Raw genomic sequence first — 19,729 nt, 5'->3', positions numbered from 1 at the left:
CTGGCTGGCCGGGTAGCGTGCTTTGGATACGGGTCTGGTATGGATTGTAGGGGGACCCCCTACGCCGTTTTTTTCGGCGTAGGGGGGGCTCTCCTTACAACCCATAACAGACCTAAGGGCCCGGTATGCTCCTGAGGGGGGGACCCATGCCGGATTTTTATTTAAAATCCGGCGGGGACTTCCCCCTCAGGATTCATAACAAACGCCGCACACGTGTAGAATTGGCGGGAATCCAAGTCGGATCTCCCGTCGCTTCTATGACGCGCTTGCTGGGATGTGCTGTCACTATTCCAGTGAGTGCGAGATCTCGGCACCATGTCGCCGAGTATCAGCGCGACGCTGTCGTGCTAAAAACACAATATCACAAACACCTACTGTACAACAGCTGGAGGGCCGTAGTTTGAGGATCCCTGGTTTAGGAGATATTCACCTTGCATGCAGGCGCTGACGTCAGCGGCGCATGTGCTTCGAAGGTCCGGAGGGCGATGCCGGACCGTGCCGGAAAGAAGACTGCCGTGTGCAACTGCGGGAGTGACGTAATCGTGGCTCCGGTCACTCACAATGCCGGAGCTGCGAACCCGGAAAAAACAAGGGGAAAATTTCAGCTCCCTCAGCGGTGACCGGGATCCAATGCCGACGCCTTGATCGAAGGTAAGCATTTCATAGTGAGCTAGTATGCGGTGCATACTAGCTCATTATGCCTTTGTCTTACAGGTTTTATTTTTATTTTTTTGTGTGGGTATACAGCTTTAAGGATACTTGCTTGATATGGTTTTTAAACCATATTTTAGTGCAATTTTAATATAAAATACTAAAGATGCAGATATATGACCTTGGATTCTATCATATCGACAACACATATATTCTATGGGTGACACAGGTACAAGATCACATTTGCGTGAGAAGGTATACAGATAATGATGTATTTAAGTATAACGAAAATGTTCAGAGTCTGGCAGTTGGTGTTCTTTTAATCAGCGTTCGTTTGGATAGCATTCCTTTGTGATCACAGAGGTCCGCAGTCCACATGAAACCCTTATTGGACCACCATTCAAATGCAAGGGGAGTGAGGCCCAGATGAAGTCCTTGTTTTGTAAGAAGGGAGCCAAATAAATTGTAAGGCGATTTGAAGTTATGAGCTTGGAAAATCTATCCAAGATGCTTAGTGACAAAGAAAGGGAGGGGCATAGAATTAGAGGTCGACCGATATGGGTTTTTCTCTGGCCGATGCCGAAGATTAGAAATTGCGGCGGCCGATGGCGGATATATGATGCCGTTTTTTTTGGCCCGATACGTTAGGCCGATTTAAAAAAAAAAAAAATTAAAAATGTCCCCTTCATCTCATAAAATCTAACAGTTTGATCCCTTTTACACTGGGGTGTTTTCCAGGCGCTTTTGGGCTAAAAATAGCACCTGTAAAGTGCCTGCAAAACGGCTCCCCTGCAGTCTTAGTGTGAAAGCCCGAGGGCTTTCACACTGAGGCGGTGCGCTGGCAGGACATTAAAAAAAGTTCTACAAAGCAGCATCTTTAGAGCGGTGTATACCCCTCCTCCACCACTCCTGCCCATTGAAATGAATGGGCACTGCTGCCGAAGTGCCTGCAAAGCGCTTCTGCAGCGGTGTTACACAGGCGCATTTAACCTCTTCATCGGCCGCTAGCTGGGTTATAAGCGCCCCGCTAGCAGCCGAATAGCGCCTGCCTGCTACCGTGTGAAAGCAGCGGAGTTCCGCCAAATTTTTTTTTTTTAAAAAGTCAGAAGCAACAAATACTGCAGCTGCTGACTTTTAATATATGGTCACTTACCTGTCCTGGGCGCCCGCGATGTCGGCACCCCAAGCCGATCTCTCCCTTGGCTCTCGGGTGCTGCCCCAGCCATCTTCAGTAAGGGAATCAGGAAGCAGGCACAAAAACAGGTAATTAAAACTTTTGGACGAAGACGGGCTAACTTTACTGTTTTTTTATTTTTTATTATTCATTAAAGTGTATTTTTTCCCCAAAAATTGCGTTTGAAAGACCGCTGCGCAAATACCGTGACATGAAATATTGCAACAACCATTATTTTATTCCCTAGGGTCTCTGCTACAAAAAAAATATATATAATGTTTGGGGGTTCTAAGTGATTTTCTAGCAGAAAATAAAGGATTTTTAATTGTAAGCAACAAGTGTCAGAAAAGATTTAGTCTTTAAATGGTTAAACTGAGAACTTCTACACAAGGAGTTCAGTTCATTGATAAGTAGTAACATTGTATTCTTTTCTCACACTTGGCAGGCTGCCCAGAGACAAGTCACTCCACAGGAAACTTCAGGCAACTTGCAATGACTTTATCATAGAAGTCAATGCAAGTCGCGCTGAAGTAAATCGCCTTTTTTTTTTAAACAATTGGCCAATGCCGAATAATTGAAAAGTGCTAAAAATCGGCCGATATATCGGTCGACCTCTACATAGAATTAAAGGCCGACTTGACCTTACTTTAAAATGATCATTTACTCGCAGTCACTGCGAGCAACAAATATCTGTATCCACACAAAAGTAAGCACATTAAGTTATCAAGCACCAATGGGAGGAAAACATTTGGTTCATTTATTCTCACCCACACAATGAAGCTTGAAATACCTTTTTATCCGAAGTCCTTTCATGAAGCCTTGCTCCATTTCACCTTCTTGTCGATTTTTCTTAAAATCGTTGGATTGCTGCTTGATTTGCATTCCAGAAATAACGTTACTGATGAAGACACAGAAAATTTATCAACAAAGATTTTTTTTTTTTTTTTAATAAGTGACAAGCTTCTAGAATTATACAACCAAATAACACGTCTTTTACATAATGAACACAGACAATAATTCAGAGACGTCGGGTGGGAGCACAAGTTATGCCTCGTTTCCACTGAGCGGAACGGTTCGGAAGGGTTAGAATGATCCGGCCTATTCAGGTGATCGTTTCCACTGCAAGTCGGACCGTCAGGGGCCATACAGGGTTTAGAAAGAATCGTACCCTTTTCTATGGCCCCACATCTGAAGCAGGACCCACAATGGTGCGGTATGGTTCGGTTGTATGGGCCGCTTTCATAATGGAAACACTCAAAATAGCGTACCTTACCAAACCAACCCGAACCGATCCACTCAGTGGATTCGAGGCATTCATTTTACGCCGATGACAGATTGCTGTATCTTAATGGCACTCAGTTCTCCTTAACCACCTGCAGACCTTTAACCTTTTTGCTGCCAAAGAAGTTTTTGCATACGTTTAGGGGGTGAAGATTACATAACACCCCCCCCCCCAATATTACATAACACCCCCCCCCCCCCCAATATTACATATTTTCTGAAAGCAGACACCCTAAAGGACAAAATACTGGTAATTCCAATTGTTTATGTCACTTGACATTACCGCAAGGGTCTAGGATACACAAATGCAATAAACTACCCAAATATTTGGTAAATTATAAAAAACGAGGTTGCATTGAGTAAATAGATAGCCAGCCATGTCAAACCTTAAATTTGTGTGCGCTTGTGAAATGGCGACAAACTTCAGTACCCTATATTCTCTATAGGGGATGCGTCAAAAGCCCGCTCTAGGCCATCAGTTTAGTGTTACGGAGGAGGTCTCGTTCTCGAATTTTTGCTCTCACTCCAGTTTAAAGGGGAGGTTCACCCTAAAAACGACTTTTTCTTATTACACTGGCCCCCCACATTACAATACGATTATGCCTATTAGGTTTTTTTTTATGCTGTACATACCTTCGTACAGCTAATTCACCCGTGGCTTCCGGGTTGCGAGTCCCGCGGGAGTGGGCGTTCCTAACATGCTGGTGATTGACGTTTTGACAAAAAACGAGCTCCCCCCGTCGCGTAAGCCGCGTCACGATTGGCGAAAGGAGCCGAACGGCGAGTCGGCGCTATACTGCGCCTGCACATCGCCGTTCGGGTCCTTTCGCCAATCGTGACACGGCTTACGCGACGGGGGGGAGCTCGTTTATTGTCAAAACGTCAATCACCAGCATGTTAGGAACGCCCACTCCCGCGGGACTGGCAACCCGGAAGCCACGGGTGAATTAGCTGTACGAAGGTATGTACAGCATAAAAAAAAACCTAATAGGCATAATCGTATTGTAATGTGGGGGGCCAGTGTAATAAGGGAAAGTCGTTTTTAGGGTGAACCTCCCCTTTAAGTAACGTGTATCACAATCAATGTTTTCATGCATAGGTGCCCCCCCGACGCATGAGTTTATGTTTGTACATGTGGGGGGGGGGCCTCAATTTTTTTTTCATCGCATAGGGGACTTGTCCCCTATGTGATGATTTTTAGGTGTCAGATTCTCTTTAATGAGACATACCGGGCCTAAAAGACCCTGCATGTCTCCTCTGGGGTCCACTAAATGTATTGCAATGCATTACTGGGGGGTGTGGAGGCAATCCCCAAATGCATCTGCCTGTCAGTTTTACACACAATCCTGGTGACTGCAGGATGCACAAGCCTAGCAGCAAAATGGTTAATGGGTATTATTCAGGTATAAGAATAAACTGGTCTAAATCTACCCTCTTTACCATAGACAAACTGGCACGTCAGTCAGCCATCACTACCCCCTTGCCACCGGTTCAACAGTTTATATATTTGTGAATTATTGTTTCCCTAGAACCTAAAGCTGGGTACACACAGGCCGAAAATTGTCCAAAAAAAAAAGAAAAAAGACAGTCAGTGTGTACAGCTCTGTCTGACAGAAGCCAATCTCATGATTGGCTTTTATTGAACGGGCATGCTGGAAAACCAACATCTGATTGGCATCCGATCAGCGCTGGCAGACAGTTCCCCTGTCAGAGAACCATAGCACAGCTGGGGAGATCGCCAAACTAAAATCGCTTGCGTTAGTACAGCAAACTTCTTGTGTGTACCCTGTATACGTCTTTTTGAGACGTCAATGTCACACCACTACTTGTCCAACCTAAAGCCAAATGTGAGATTTGGTGTGCTCTCCTTTTCAGTAGCAGGATAGGCTACTTGCATTTTTACAACCTGGCTTGTCTTTTAGTTAACCTACACTGGTGGTTTTCTCTTCCTGATGGGAACCCCTGCTTTAGATTTGGAGCAAACGATACTGGCAACACAAACAGTACACATCTAGGGCTCTTTCACAACTGCCTGCATAGTAAAATGTGTGCACGCTGGTATCTGTTGTGTAGGGACAGTGCTAGAACGCATTGCACAATTTACTTTTTTCTAAACTTTATTAAAAGTGTCTAAAAAATATTATTAATTTCAGGTATATTCACCACAGCACACTGGGACACAATGTGGTGCGGTAAATTGTGCTGCAGTGAGGTACATAGTCAATCTGAATAAAAGACATCCAGTTTAACCAATAGAAAAAAGAAACAAATAGAAAACCCCCATACACACAATCCTATACCCACAGGTGAGCTAGAGGAAGGCAAAACAATCCAATAAAGTAGGGGTAGGCAAACTCGGCCCTCCAGCTGTTTTGAAACTACAATTCCCATGAGACATTGCAAGACCCTTATATTTACAGGCATGGTTCCTAGAGGCAGAGGCATGATGGGATGTATAGTTTTGCCACAGCTGGAGGGCCGAGGTTGCCTACCTCTGCTATAAAGCATGATCCAATTTGCTCCAGAAGGGGAAAGAAAATCCTTCCTGATCCACCAGGAGGCAATCAGATATTCCCTGGATCAACTACCCCTGGTGTTTTTACCAAAAAAAGGTTAGTATTAGTTATATTTTGTGCATTTAGGAATGCATCAGCTCTTTAACCGCTTAGCAACCGCCCACCATAGTTTTTCTGCGGCAGGGCGGTCGCTCTGCCCCAGATCACATACCCGATACGTGATCTGACTTTTCCGGGTCTGGGGCATGCGCTGGCTGTGACCCACTCCCACTGTGATTGGACACAGCGGGAGCCAATCTGCGGGTCCCGTCGATCGTTCAGGAGAAAGGCAGAACATCGGTCTGTCCATGTAAACAAGGCAGATTGCCAGTCTGTGAGAAATAAATGTGCTGATCCTGTGTTCCTACTTAGCATCTTAGATCTTTACATTCCCCCAGACAAACCCCCCCCCCCACACACACACAGTTAGGAATCACTCCCAGGTAACACATTTAACCCTTTGATCGCCCTTGATGTTAACCCCTTCCCTGCTAGCGTTGTTAGTACAGTAACAGTGCATATTTTTTTAGCACTGATCACTGTATTAGTCATTGGTCCCCAAAAAGTGTCAAAAGTGTGATTTGTCCACCGCAATATCGTCACCATAGTAAAAAATAAAAATATACCATAGTTTGTAGATGCTGTAACTTTTGCGCAAACCAATCAATATACACATATTGGGGTTTTGTTTTTTTTACCAAAAACACGTAGTAGAATACATATTGGCCTAAATTAATGAAGAAATTTGATGTTTTACATTTTTTTTATTGGGAATGTTTTATAGCAGGAAAAAAAAAAAAAAAAAAAAAAAATTATATATATATATATATATATATTTTTTTTTAATTGTCGGTCTTTTTTTGCATATAGTGTAAAAAAATAAAAAACGCAGAGGTGAAAGAAAGCTCTATTTGTGGAAGAAAGGGGACATCTTTTTTTTTTTCTGGAGCTGAAGTGGTTAAAACAATCTACTGAGCTGGGCAGAACTAGTTCTTGAAGGAGTCTATTCCATATTTTATTTTACAGCCCTTACTGTGAAGAAGCCTTTTCGTATGTGGAGGTTAGATCCCTTTTCCTTCAGACATAAAGAGTGCCTCCTGGTCCTCTAATGATCTGAAAGTGAAGAACTCAATATAAAGTTCACTATATGGACCACTTATGTATGTTGATCATATTCCCCTTTAATCTCCTCTTCTCAAAAGAGAATAAATTTAGTTTCTTTTTTTTTTTTTTTTTTTTTAAACATTCACACTTTATTGAAGGAAAAGGAAAGGCATCACATACCAGCATACACTTATCTTTGCCGCACGTCTGCATTTTTCCCACCATAAAGCAGCGTTGTGATGTGAATGGGGTCACCATATATCAAACCCAGTGAAAGAGAATGAGGCTCAAACCCATCTATAGTCCCAAATGTTACTTTATTTCATGGGAGTGTTAATCTGTTCACTAAAATCTTCACTTTAAAAGCAATTTATGGAGGAGAGTATCTAGGACCTTCAAAAGATACAGAGCAACAGTGACACCCAGTGGTAAAAATAAAAACAAATCATATTTTTTGATAATACAATTCAGGGCAGTATTGCATTTTTATAAAAGGAAGACAATTACAGTTCCTCACTGTCATAATAAAGTATAAAATGTCATTATAACATGTATATACAATGTGAAGTCATCCTTACTTTGAAATATATAAAGGATGAGTTGATCCTTCAAGTGACAGTAATTTTAAAAGGTACCATTTTTTTCCCTAAATAGCTTCCTTTACCTTAGTGCAGTCCCCCTTCACTCATCCTTCCTTTTTGCTTTTAAATTTCCTTATTTCTTCTGAGAAATCCTCACTTCCTGTTCTTCTGTCTGTAACTCCACACAGTAATGCAAGGCTTTCTCCCTGGTGTGAAGTGTCATGCTCGCCCCTCCCTTGGACTACAGGAGAGTCAGGATGCCCACTAACACACAGCTCCTTTCTCCATCTACAACGTATAGAGCGTCCTGACTTACCCATCGAAGGATGAGGTAAGTGAAGAAGGACTGCACCAAGGTAAAGGAAGCCCCTTTAAATCAACTGGCACGGCATCCTTTTAATTCAGCCCAATTCGAATGGGCTGCTGCCTAAAACATGCTGTGGTTTCAGTCAGATGTGTGGAGGTGCCATTAAGAATGAATGGCAGCCCTGCACGTCTGCAAAGGAGCAGCGCAGTTTTACTGCGAATGGTTTCAGGTGCGGGAACAGGAGCGATTTACACACTGTCCCACACCCACAACCACCTGCACAAGTGTGAACCTAGACTTAAAGAAGAAGCTCGGGTATGGCATATTTTTTCAGTTACATTAATTTAGCTTGCAACTATGTATATACTATACCTGCCTGATTTTCCTGGAAGCTGGAAAACACTGAGCAGCAGAACGGATGCATTGTGATCACAGGAGGTCGGTCGCTCAGCATGTATGTCATTCAAAGAATGCTTTTGCATTTTTCTGAGTACAGAAAATGGACGAACTGGAAAGGAGCAGTGGTGATGTCGCACTCTCCACCTCATTCAACCAGAGAATGGTTTGCATTTAATCAGAAAATACAAAAGCATTCCCTAAATGGCACCCATCCTGAATGGCCAACCTCCTGTGTTCACAATGCATCAGGTTGGCCAGGATTTTAGGATCTGGAAGCTCTCTGGAATAGTGGTGTCTACTTAATTCCAGCTTCCAGGGAAATCGGTCTGGTATGGTATATAAATAGTTACATTGGTCCAAGCTGGATTAATGCAACTACATAAAGATATACCATACCCGAGAACCTTTTTTAACCTCCTCCCACCTGCCGTATAGGAAAATGATGGCGGACGGGATCTCCTCTCATTTTGGGGCAACGTCATATGACGTTGCCCCAGTGTCACCAATTTTGCGTGCCCACGGCGCGGCAATCCCTAGGACACGGCACAACCCTGATCTCGGTAAAGAGTCCATGATGTGGCTCTGTACCCATGTGAGTGCGAGGAAAAGAGAACAATCAGCGGCATTTCCTCGCATGGGGAGACTGTACAGGTAATCAGTGCCCCGATTACAGTGCAGCCCCAACAGTGCCCTGCAAGTGATGCCAGTCTGTGCCCAGTGATGCCAATCATTGCTGAAGCAGTTAAAGTGGTTGTAAACCCCCCCCCCCCAAAAAAAGGAGGAGCTCCAGTTCCCTTATAGCAGATTAAACAGCACAGTGCTTGTGCCGTTTAATCTGACCCTATATAAACTGTGAAAAACATGGTTATTCCTGCCTGTTCCTGTGTCCCCCTCTGTTTGCTGACCACGATAATCATGGCTGCTGAGGTTTATTTTACCATAGGTTTGCTTTTTAATATCTAATCACTGACAGTTTAGGTTGTAGAAGGGTTAGGCATAAAAGTTTTCCATCACATAAATGTCACAACAAACTCTTTCACAACTTCTCAGGGAAGCAAACAGAGCAAGTTTAAAAAAAAAAACATTCTGTTCTCCCCCTGATAGGACATTCTAGGATCGGTCTGTCCCATTCCCCTATATTCAGTAAATGATTTACATTCAGGTGCCATAAGACAATATGCCTAGCAAACCATTGAACTGCAGACATGAATCTAGGTGGTTACATTACAGGGGTGTCAAACTCAATCTCTGCATTATGGTTGCCCTCAAGGGGCCGGTTATGTCTGTAAGAATATATAAATGCATCTCATTTTTATCAAATTTAATAATTGCCTCTGTATTTGGATAGAGTGGAGAGGGATTAGAACACCGGACACATTTTTATTGCGGTCTGTGTCCCCGTTAGGGAGATTTATTTATCATGCTTTCTATGTTCACTGAAAGTGAAGGAAAATCCCATATTTTGGGTTGCCCCAGTACAATAATAGAAGGGAAATCTCGGGTGACCCTGGGGCCAACCAGAGATTCCCTTCATTTGGAGGGATTTCCTCCCACTTCCTGTTTTGGCTATGTAATAGGAAGTAAGGGGAAATCTCCCCAATAGGACACAGGTGGCAAAAAACAAACAAAAAAAACACAAAAACTGAGGGGTTGTTGGAAGGCAACATGTTTTTTTTGTTCCAACATCAGATGTTTCTGGATTGTTGAAACCTGATTAAAGCTGGCCTGAAAGGCCAGCTGATCAAGTTCACCCAGCGGGGTGTTGATAAAGTGTCATGCCCCCTGGCGGGGGAGAATAGGATAGAGCTTGGCTCAAAACCACCTGGTGTAATAAAGATTGAAGTGCCTGATTATCATGTCTGCAAACAAAAAACCAACTGCTGCTAAGATGACCGATGGCCTGAATTACAGAAGATCAAAGAACAGCTGTCACTGAAGATTTGACCCAGTGTTCTGTCAAGAAGTTCCTCCTATCGAATAGTGCCCGCGAATGCGCAGGACGGAGCCGCACTCCAGTTAAGTTGCCGATCAGTTGGAATGAGGTATCACTCGATGGGAGATACCATTTCACGGGCACAATTGAAACCTATACAAACAGCAGGGGGAGCCCATAGTTCTCACATTGTGCCTCGCTGTTGTGGGAGGACTATACAGTGTGCCAATGGTCTGGTTTCCTCGCTTTTTGTATAGGTTTAAATTGTGTCTGTGAAATGGTATCTTTCATCGAGAGTTACCTCCTATGATGCATGCGCCGTTCGTCCCGGGCACTATTCGATGGGAAAGCAATTCGACAGAACACCGGGTCAGAATTCAGTGATTCATGGACCCTTTGCTGCTCCCTAGTGGACACTACAGAATGCTTCCTGGAGGATGGACAAAGGAAGAAAATATATTAGGAAGGACGACCTCTTAAAGATTCTTAGTGGATACAGATGGCTAGATAGGCTGGCAGTGGGTAGTGTCTGAGTGGGCTTTAAAAATTGTGGCTAGATGGGGCTGCTTTCTCTTTGCCATCTGAAGATACTGACCAAAGAGAACGACCTTACATAGATACAAGTATCATTGATGTTCTTTTGTTTCATATGCTCGGTAATATTTTCTTTTAGTGTTTTATGTTGGCATTCCTATTTTCTAGGGAAATAAATAAGACCCTTGTTCATTTAAGCAGTGTGTTTATTTTTAATAGCTAACCTTATTATTGTACCATCACCATTAACTATATCAGAGCTTTGCTAGATTAGCCAATTATAGGAATAGACAAGTCAATACATATTTATAATAAATAAGGTGTATTCATAACCACTGAATGGTTATTTCAAGGGTTATAACCTTACCCTACTCAGCTCAAAATAAAAAATATTTTTGGTTTACCTGTAAAATCCTTTTCTTGGAGTACATCACAGGACATCCTTATATTCATTAGAGTTATACTGCCACCTTCAGGTGACTGGACATTGGCAAAAAAAAAGGCAGGAAATCCTTGCCTGGGCTAGGCATTGCTTCAGCTTTGTAGCAAGCCATGAAACAAGTAAAGGATGGGAGGGAGTCTGGTGTCTCGTCATGTACCAAAAACTAAATTTTTTTCAAACATCCCAGGAAACGGTATCTTTCACATTCATTATGATAGGGATGTCGCCAAGTACTGAACATGAAAAAAGGGGTCTCCAAACTTTCTAAACAAAAGGCCAGTTTATTATACTTCAGAGGGGCCAAAATATGGGCTGTGGGAGTAGAATGTCCTGGCGTCAGGAACAGTCCCCCCCCCCCGTCACTGGGGTCCGCGGGAGGAACAGCGCCCCCCCGTCACTGGGGTCCGCGGGAGGAACAGCGCCCCCCCCGTCACTGGGGTCCGCGGGAGGAACATCGTCCCGAGTCGCAGTTTGGGGACCACTGGTCTAGGTGGAACATAAAATGCAACGACCCTCACCTTGAGCCGGTGCTCATCGATGCTCCAGGTTGTGGGTGGCCCATCAGCAACCTCACTAACAATGCAGGGCTGCTGGTCCTGAATTGTACATGACGACATCAAAGATTCTGTGACCAACAGAGAACAGGAGACTGGGCGTGCAGCTGGGAAGAAGCCTGTCAGAGTGGGGTATATCTGCTTAATAATGTTCCCCTAGACAAGCATTTAACCCTTGCAATGCCGGCAGTAAATTTGGTTTCTAGCTTACTGCTATGTTGCTTTTGCAATTTTTTGTTGTTAGTTTGAGATTAGAGCCATGAAAAAAAATAATAAAATAAAAATATTAAAAAGGAACTCTGGAAACCAGTGAATTTTACTGCTAACCTGATGTTCAGATCTCCTCCTTTCCTCTGGGTTTCGGCCATTTTCTTGTGTAATCGCAGTTGCTGCAGAAGCTCAGATTCCACTTGATTTTTTTTTTGCTTCGGGAAAGTTGACGCAACAGCAGACACTGCGGCGCCCATTTCAGGACTCTCTGCTTTTTCCCTAAAAAGAGGAGACAAGCATGATCTAAAAACTAAATTTTCTGGTAAAATATATATATATATATATATATATATATATATATATATATATATATATATATATATATATATATATATATATATATAAAATAAATAAAATGTATTGAAAAGTGAAATATATACAAATGTAAAATAGTTCCATTACATCTACAGTTTTGGGCTAAAAATAGTGCACACCCTTCTTCAGGTAGGAACAAACAATGGAACCTCCCACATTATTATTAATAAGTTTAAAATTAAAAAATATATCAATTATAGCACATATTGGTTAACAACTAACTTACAGTAGAGCTAAAAGCTTCTTGGTTTTGGATAGAGTGGAGAGGGATTAGAACACCTGACACATTTTTATTGCGGTCTGTCTTCCCGTTAGGGAGATTTACCCTATTTATCATGCTTTCTATGATCACTTAAAACCATCACGGAAAGGGAAGGAAAAGTCCACATTTTGGGTTGCCCCAGTACAATAATAGAAGGGAAATCTCTGGTGACCCTGAAGCCAACCAGAGATTCCCTTCATTTGGAGGGATTTCCTCCCACTTCCCGTTTTGGCTATGGGACAGGAAGTGAGGGGAAATCTCCCCAATGGGACACAGATGGCAAAAATAAATAAATAAAGCAAAAAAAAAAAAAAAAAAAAAACACACACAAAACAGAGGGGTTATAACCTTCCCTTATTTTGCGCAAAAATATATATATATTTTTGGTTTACCTGTAAAATTATTACATCAGAGGACATCTTCATATTCATTACGATAGGGTTATGCTGCCACCTTCAGGTGACTGGACACTGGCAAAAAAAAAGGCAGAAAAGCTCTGCCCGGGCTAGGCATTGCTTCAACTTTGTAGCAAGCCATGAAAGATGTAAAGAAGATAGGAGGGACCCTGGTGTCCTGTGATGTACTCCAAGAAAATAAATTTACAGGCAAACCAAAAAAAATAATAAATCCCAGGAAACAGGGTATCTTTCATATTCATTATGATAGGGATGCCGCCAAGTACTGAACATGAAAGGAGGGCAACACAGCAACATGCCGACAGGCCACAAATAACCACATTGAAAAGACTAGAATCCCGTGGTCAGGTTTTATCTCAGACCCAAAAAGACATTTTGGTTTACCTGCAAAATCCTTTCCTTAAACATTGCAGGACACAGGGATCCCTTCGGTCTTCTTTACTTATTTCATGGCTTGCTACAAAACTGAAGCTATGCCTAGCAGGGAGGGGTCATGCCTGGGTAGGGATTTCCTGTATTTTTTTGTGCCAGTGTTCAGTCACCTGATGGCAGCATAACCCCCCCCCAAAACAAAATTTGCTATATGAAGACTTGGGATGTAAATAAAGAAAAAGGTTTTGCCTTTAGTACTATTTAAGGATCTTTAGTGTCCGCGCGCCCCCCCTCCCAAACAAAATGAATAACAATAAGTCAGCAGCTACAAATACTGTAGCTGCTGAATTTTAGTAAAAGGACACTTACCTGTTACTAGATGAAAAGTAGAAAAAAAAATTACTGAAGGTCCACTTTAAGACCCCACCCCCAAAAAAATGTGAGTGCCCCACTCATCTCACATAGACGAACATACAAAAGTTGGGGCATCTGCACGTGAAAACATTGATCATGCTACACAAGTTGGAGTGAGAACAATAATTTGGGGTTTTAATATCCCTTTCACACAAGCGCTTTAGCCTTAAAAAAAGCGCCTGAAAGAAGCTGCATCTGCAATCCCAATATAAAAGCCCGAGTGCTTTCACACTGAGGCGCTGCGCTGGCAGGGTGCCAAAAAAAGTCCTGCAAGCAGCTTCTTTGCAGCGCTTTAGGAGCGTTGAATACACCGATCCTAAAGCCCCCTTCCCATTAAGGGAGGTTTTTTTTTAAACACAAAAGAGCCTGAAAAACGCCCTAGTGTGAAAGAGGTCTTAGCGGCGCTTTACCAGCGTTTTTTGGGCGCTGCCAGTGTGAAAGGGCTAAACTCAGCTTTTTGGTTGACGATACTTGTAGTCTATCCATTCATAGGAAACTATGAATAAATGAGGCAGGTGTCTGGGCACAGCCCTGCATGACTGTGCTGAGTTCAAACTGTGACAGTGGATGTGGGGAGAAGAACCCCCAGCAGGGTAAATATTGGTGTGACGTGCAACATTCTCCTAAAGGTGAATTTATACTCGAGGGTGAATTTACACACAGCACTGCGACAGCTCTCTATTTGAAGTGTACAAAATGCACAATTAATTAACAGTAATGTACAGAAGTGCAATGCTTTATGTTGTTGTGGATTGCCGTGCGATTTGGCACAGGTGCGATAAAATGCAGGCTGTGTGAATTGGACACATAGGAAACAACCGTTTCCTGTGTGTCCCTGCGGTGATAGACGTTTTATCATGCAGTAAAACATCCGTCACCGCATACAGTGTAAAGTCACCATTAAAGCGTCCGCTATGGAAAATATAGATTGTACTGAAGTTTGTCGCCATTTCACGTGCCCTTGCAACTTTAAGGCTTGACATGCTGAGTGTCTATTTACTCATCTCTTCTTTTACATTTCACCAAAAATTGGGTAATAAATTGAGTTTATGTGCCCTAAAATGTACTTTAACCACTTAAGCTCCGGACCATTTCGCTGGCCAAAGACCAGGCCACTTTTTGCGATTCGGCACGGTGTCCTTTTAACTGACAATTGCGCGGTCATGCGACGTGGCTCCCAAACAAAATTTATGTCATTTTTTTCCCCACAAATAGAGCTTTATTTTGGTGGTATTTGATCATCTCTGCGGTTTTTATTTTTTGTGCTATAAAACAAAAATATAGCAACAATTTTGAAAAAAAAAATGCAATATTTTTTGCTTTTTGCTATAATAAATATCCACAAAAAATATATATATAAAAAAAATCATTTTTTTCCCCTCAGTTTAGGCCGATACGTATTCTACATATTTTTAGAAAGAAAAAAAAAAAAATCGCAATAAGCGTTTATTGATTGGTTTGCGCAAAAGTTATAGCATCTACAAAATAGGGGATAGTTTTATGGCATTTTTTTTTTTTTTTTACTAGTAATGGCGGCAATCAGCGATTTTTATCATGACTGCGACATTATGGCGGACACATCAGACACTTTTGACACCATTGTCATTTTTACAGCAATAAGTGCTATAAAAATGCACTGGTTACTGTAAAAATGACACTGGCAGTGAAGGGATTAACCTGTAGGGGGCACTGAAGGGGTTAAGTGTGACCTAGGGAGTGCTTCTAACTGTTAGGGGCATGGCTTGCCGTGACATGTCACTGATCACTCTTCCCAATGAGAGGGAACATTCGATCAATGACATGTCAGGGGAAGCACGGGGAGATGTTGTGTTTACACTGACATCTCCCCGTTCTTTAGCTCTGTGACCTGATCGCGGGACACCGGCGGACATCGAGTACGCGGGTCCCGCGGGCACGGAGCCCGCGACAGGATGGCAGCGCGCGACCACGCGGCTCGCAAATTAAAGGGGACGTCCTTATTTAAGGTTAAGAAAAAAAAAAAGAGGGTGAATAAATGCATTGGACTGCATCAAAAATGCACCAAAAATGCGCATGCATAAAAGCATCTGGAATGCATCCGGACTGTTTCTATGGTGTGAACTGGCCTTCAACATTTACTTTCTCTACAAAGGGGGAAAAAAACTTCTGCATGCAGTAGACCATGCCCCGCCCCCTTATGCTTACCTGAGCCTGATCCAGCGTTGCGCACGAGAGCAGAGGCTTTCCCTGCTCTTTTCCTCAAAGACCATTGGCTCCTGCTGCTGTCAATCACAGCCAATGAGGAAAGAGCAGGGGGGGGGGGTGTAGCCAGTCTGTGCCAACGAACACACAGAGCGTGGCTCGGGAGCGGGCCAGCACATAGTAAGCTGCTTACTATGGGGGCACTTAGCGGGGCGGGGGTAGGAGGAGCCAGTTGCCCCAGGGGACCTGAGAAGAGGAGGATCAAAACTGTTTGTGCAAATATGTCATTGTTGTTATTTAAAAAATAAAAGGTTTAGAATCACTTTATAACTGATTTAAAGCAAAGCAGGGCCACAGTCATCATCCATATCTTAAATGAAAACTCCGATGACAGTACTTTACCCTGTTATACATAACTTACTCATCTGGCCGGTTTGCTCCTGATGCCATCTGAAACATCTTACTGGCACTTTCCAATCCTTCCGTCCTCTCTCTCAAATTCTTTTCCTTCTTTCCCTTCTTCTTTGCCAGAAGCATGTTCTTAGCACTCACTTCCACCTTCATGCCACTTATGATATTCTTCAAATTGTCTGCTTGTGGCTGGGAGGAATCGTCCTTGTGCGGCACATCCGTCTTTTCTTCTGCAGGTGGGCCGGAGCTGACATGATCCTCAGGTGGCTTCTTTTCAGAGCAGTGCGCACTTCCGAGAGAAAAGCACTTCACAATGTGATTTGTATACCTATGAGAGCAAGAAAGGTTTGATTATAAAGCCTAGAGGGGTTGTTAGCCCTCGCATTAAGGTGAAAACAATTCTGGCACTCAACACCCCCCCCACGCTTTACTTACCTGACCCCCTTCATCCCCTCGGCGGAGACGCGCTCACACTTTCTGCACGGGGTCCCGGCTCTTGATTGGATAGATTGATAGCAGCGCAGCCATTGGCTCCCGCTGTTGTCAATCAAATCCAATAATATGTGGAGCAGGGCCAAGTCCGGCATTGGTGTCTATGGATGCAAATGCTGGACTCGGGAGCAAAAATAACTCCCTGGGAGAGCGCTTCTCCTAGGGGGTTTTATCTGATGCGAGGAGGAGCCGCCGAGGGACCCCAGAAGACGAGGATCGGGGCCACACTGTTCCAAACAAGCTGCTTAGTGGAGGGAAGTATAACATGCTTACAATGCTTACAATCGATTACAATCGCTTTATCATCTCAAGCGCATCTCCAAACTCATAACAAAATATTATCATTTTATTGGATTGAAAGGTCCAGGACTGGGAATATTTCAACATACAAAAATGGTCCGTGGCGATCCTGTGCTTTATTTTTATGTGCCAGACAATTGGCCCATTGCCCTTTTCTAACACTTATCATATTAACCTCTTCACGCCGGCCACACACATATGTGGCCTCTTGGTGTGTGGACCTTCATGGCGCAGGGCCACATAAATGCAGCCCTGTGTAAATGACTTACTGTGCTGGGAGTAGCGACGGTTCCTGGAAAGCTCCCGATGCATCCTAGCAATCGGAAGCTTTCCCAGCATGTGACCGCTGTGACAGCCAATCAGAACAATCACATGACCCGAATGCACGCCTCCACCTCCCAGTATTTTGAACCCTTAAAGCATGGATATACAATTAGAGGACCTCCAGCTGTTGCAGAACTACAAGTCCCATGAGGCATAGCAAGACTCTGACAGCCACAAGCATGACACGCAGAGGCATGATGGGACTTGTAGTTTTGCAACAGCTGGAGGTCTGATAATTGCATATCACTGTCCTACTCTGTCAACCTTCAGGCACCCATTGAAAACTCTTCGCGACTCCACTCTTATCCTCTGGAACTTTTTATCCCAATTTGCCTATCTCATTCTCTGTCCACCTTTAGGTAACCCTTGAGAACCCTCCTCTTTAACCAAGCTTTGTACTGCAGATGAGCAGCCACTGTAAACAAAGTGACATACCCGTACTCCTGGGTTTAGAGCGCATTCATGTGTGCCCCCCCTCTGACGCCCACTGTGATTGTACACAGGGGGAGTCTGTCAGCAGTTCCTGGCCAATAATTAATTACTGGGACATGCTGATAAGCTGTGTGCATTCACAGCCCAGAGCTCTGTGTTGACATTTAACACAAAGCTCTGTACACAGGGAACGATCTCCGTGTCGCTCATCCCTGCGAAGCCCGGTGACAGCTGGTGGAGGGCAGGAGTACACAACACAGGGAGGGCACAGTATAGGGGGTGGTTAGGAGGGCACAGTATAGGGGGTGGTTACGAGGGCACAGTCGCGGGGGGAGTTGTTACGAGGGCACAGTACCGGGGGGGAGAGAGGTGGGCACAGTGCCGGGGTCACTAAGTCTTCCATCCCTGCATTGTACACTGGCAGAGCTCCTGCTTCCCAAACAGCACACTGGAGCTGAAATCCAATTCCCTTACAGCTACAATGTGCAGTGTATAGCTAGCTACTGATTGCAGTTACGACCTGTAGAATTCCATGGTAGGAACAGAGTTGCAGTAGCTAGCTATACACTGTATCAGTGAGTGCAAGTTACCCCAACACGGGTGTCAGCACCATTACCCCCCCAACACGGGTGTCAGCACCATTACCCCCCCAACACGGGTGTCAGCACCATTACCCCCCCAACACGGGTGTCAGCACCATTACCCCCCCAACACGGGTGTCAGCACCATTACCCCCCCAACACGGGTGTCAGCACCATTACCCCCCCAACACGGGTGTCAGCACCATTACCCCCCAACACGGGTGTCAGCACCATTACACCACCCCCCCAGCATACTGGCGTTCACAGCAGTGACAGTTCACTTTGCATTCTATGTACAGAGCAGTGGAAGAGAAATGTCATCAGGGATGGATGGATAGAAGACAGCCATCACATCAGAGTGCCGTACATACAGTGCAGCAGGCCGGGCATGGACAGACAATACAATGTACCTGCTGGAGGTGAGAGCCCCCTCTGTCCGTCCTCGACCACCTCTGTACAGGACCAGCACAGCCCTGCGATACATTTCTACTGCACAGCGTGACCCTGACTAGGGGGACAGCAAAGCAAGAGCACCAGTGTCACGTATAATCGCTCCGTGCGGAAACAAGAGCAGAGCAGAATTGTTCCTAGGCATGTTTACTGCCCGGGGTTCTAGTATCTTTAGAAGAAACCACAGAGGATAGTTTCCAGTACATGCCGCCCCTCGTCTTCAGGTTTCGGGGGTCTATAATAAAAGGTATAATGTGTGTTTCCATGGATACAGACAAATAACATGGGCCAAAGAATCCCCTGCTCTCCAATTGGAAGAGGTCTGGTCATGTGATCATATACCGGGCTGTTCAAACGGTAACCTTCGTTAGAAGAGTCTGGAGCATGGAGACCAGGCCTGTGATTATGTGCGATCACATGAAGGGTCATCATCATGAGATGAGCAAAGTAAGTATATCTTTTAACTTTTCTCTATGTGACAATGAGGGAGATTTTCTAGAAGTGCCCCCAAAAAAGTGGGTGTGGTCAAACAGGGTGGTGGGAGGGGCTTAAAGGTCATTATTATCCAAAAACTGGGCTTCCTTGTACCTATAAGGCATGCTTTGATTGCTGTGCCACAAGCTGGAGTCTCAGTGCCAGTGTTCTATAGAATAGTGCATCCCCGTCGCATAATGCCTCCGACAATCTGCGCATTCGCAGGACGCGTATGTTGATGGTGTGACAAAAACACTGCGCATGCGCAGGTTGTTGGAGGCATTATCCAATTATCTGCAAAGGGAGAATATAGTCGTCAGATTCTGACTGCCTCTCTGCTCCTGTCGGAGAGAATTGACTGATCATGTGACAGGCGGATTTAGGTGTTTTGCAGGGCAGGCCACCGTCCTGCAACGCGCCAAATGCCACCGTCCTGCAACACGCCAAATGCCACCATCCTGCAACACGCTAAATACCCCTGTCCTGCAACGCGCCAAATACCCCCGTCCTGCAACGCGCC

The 19,729-nt window shown here is 44.2% G+C and overlaps 1 protein-coding gene across 1 annotated transcript in view; it reads right to left on the bottom strand.

Annotated features, from left to right (window-relative positions):
* The window catches only part of MRPS31 (mitochondrial ribosomal protein S31), a 107,852-nt gene extending 88,904 nt beyond the window's left edge, over positions 1–18,948 (bottom strand). The window contains exons 1-4 of the mRNA XM_040340350.1: positions 18,696–18,948; positions 16,167–16,484; positions 11,843–12,004; positions 2,616–2,723 (exon numbers count right to left, since the gene is read on the bottom strand). Coding sequence (XP_040196284.1) covers positions 2,616–2,723; positions 11,843–12,004; positions 16,167–16,484; positions 18,696–18,769 — 662 coding nt within the window. The 5' untranslated portion in view covers positions 18,770–18,948. The remainder of the gene's footprint in view (positions 1–2,615; positions 2,724–11,842; positions 12,005–16,166; positions 16,485–18,695) is intronic.
* Between the last annotated feature and the right edge of the window lie 781 nt (positions 18,949–19,729).

The sequence above is a fragment of the Rana temporaria genome, chromosome 2, assembly GCF_905171775.1.
Source record: "Rana temporaria chromosome 2, aRanTem1.1, whole genome shotgun sequence".
NCBI lineage: Eukaryota > Metazoa > Chordata > Amphibia > Anura > Ranidae > Rana > Rana temporaria.
The sequence above is the reverse complement of the archived record's forward strand: the minus strand, read 5'-3'. Positions and strand labels throughout refer to the sequence as shown.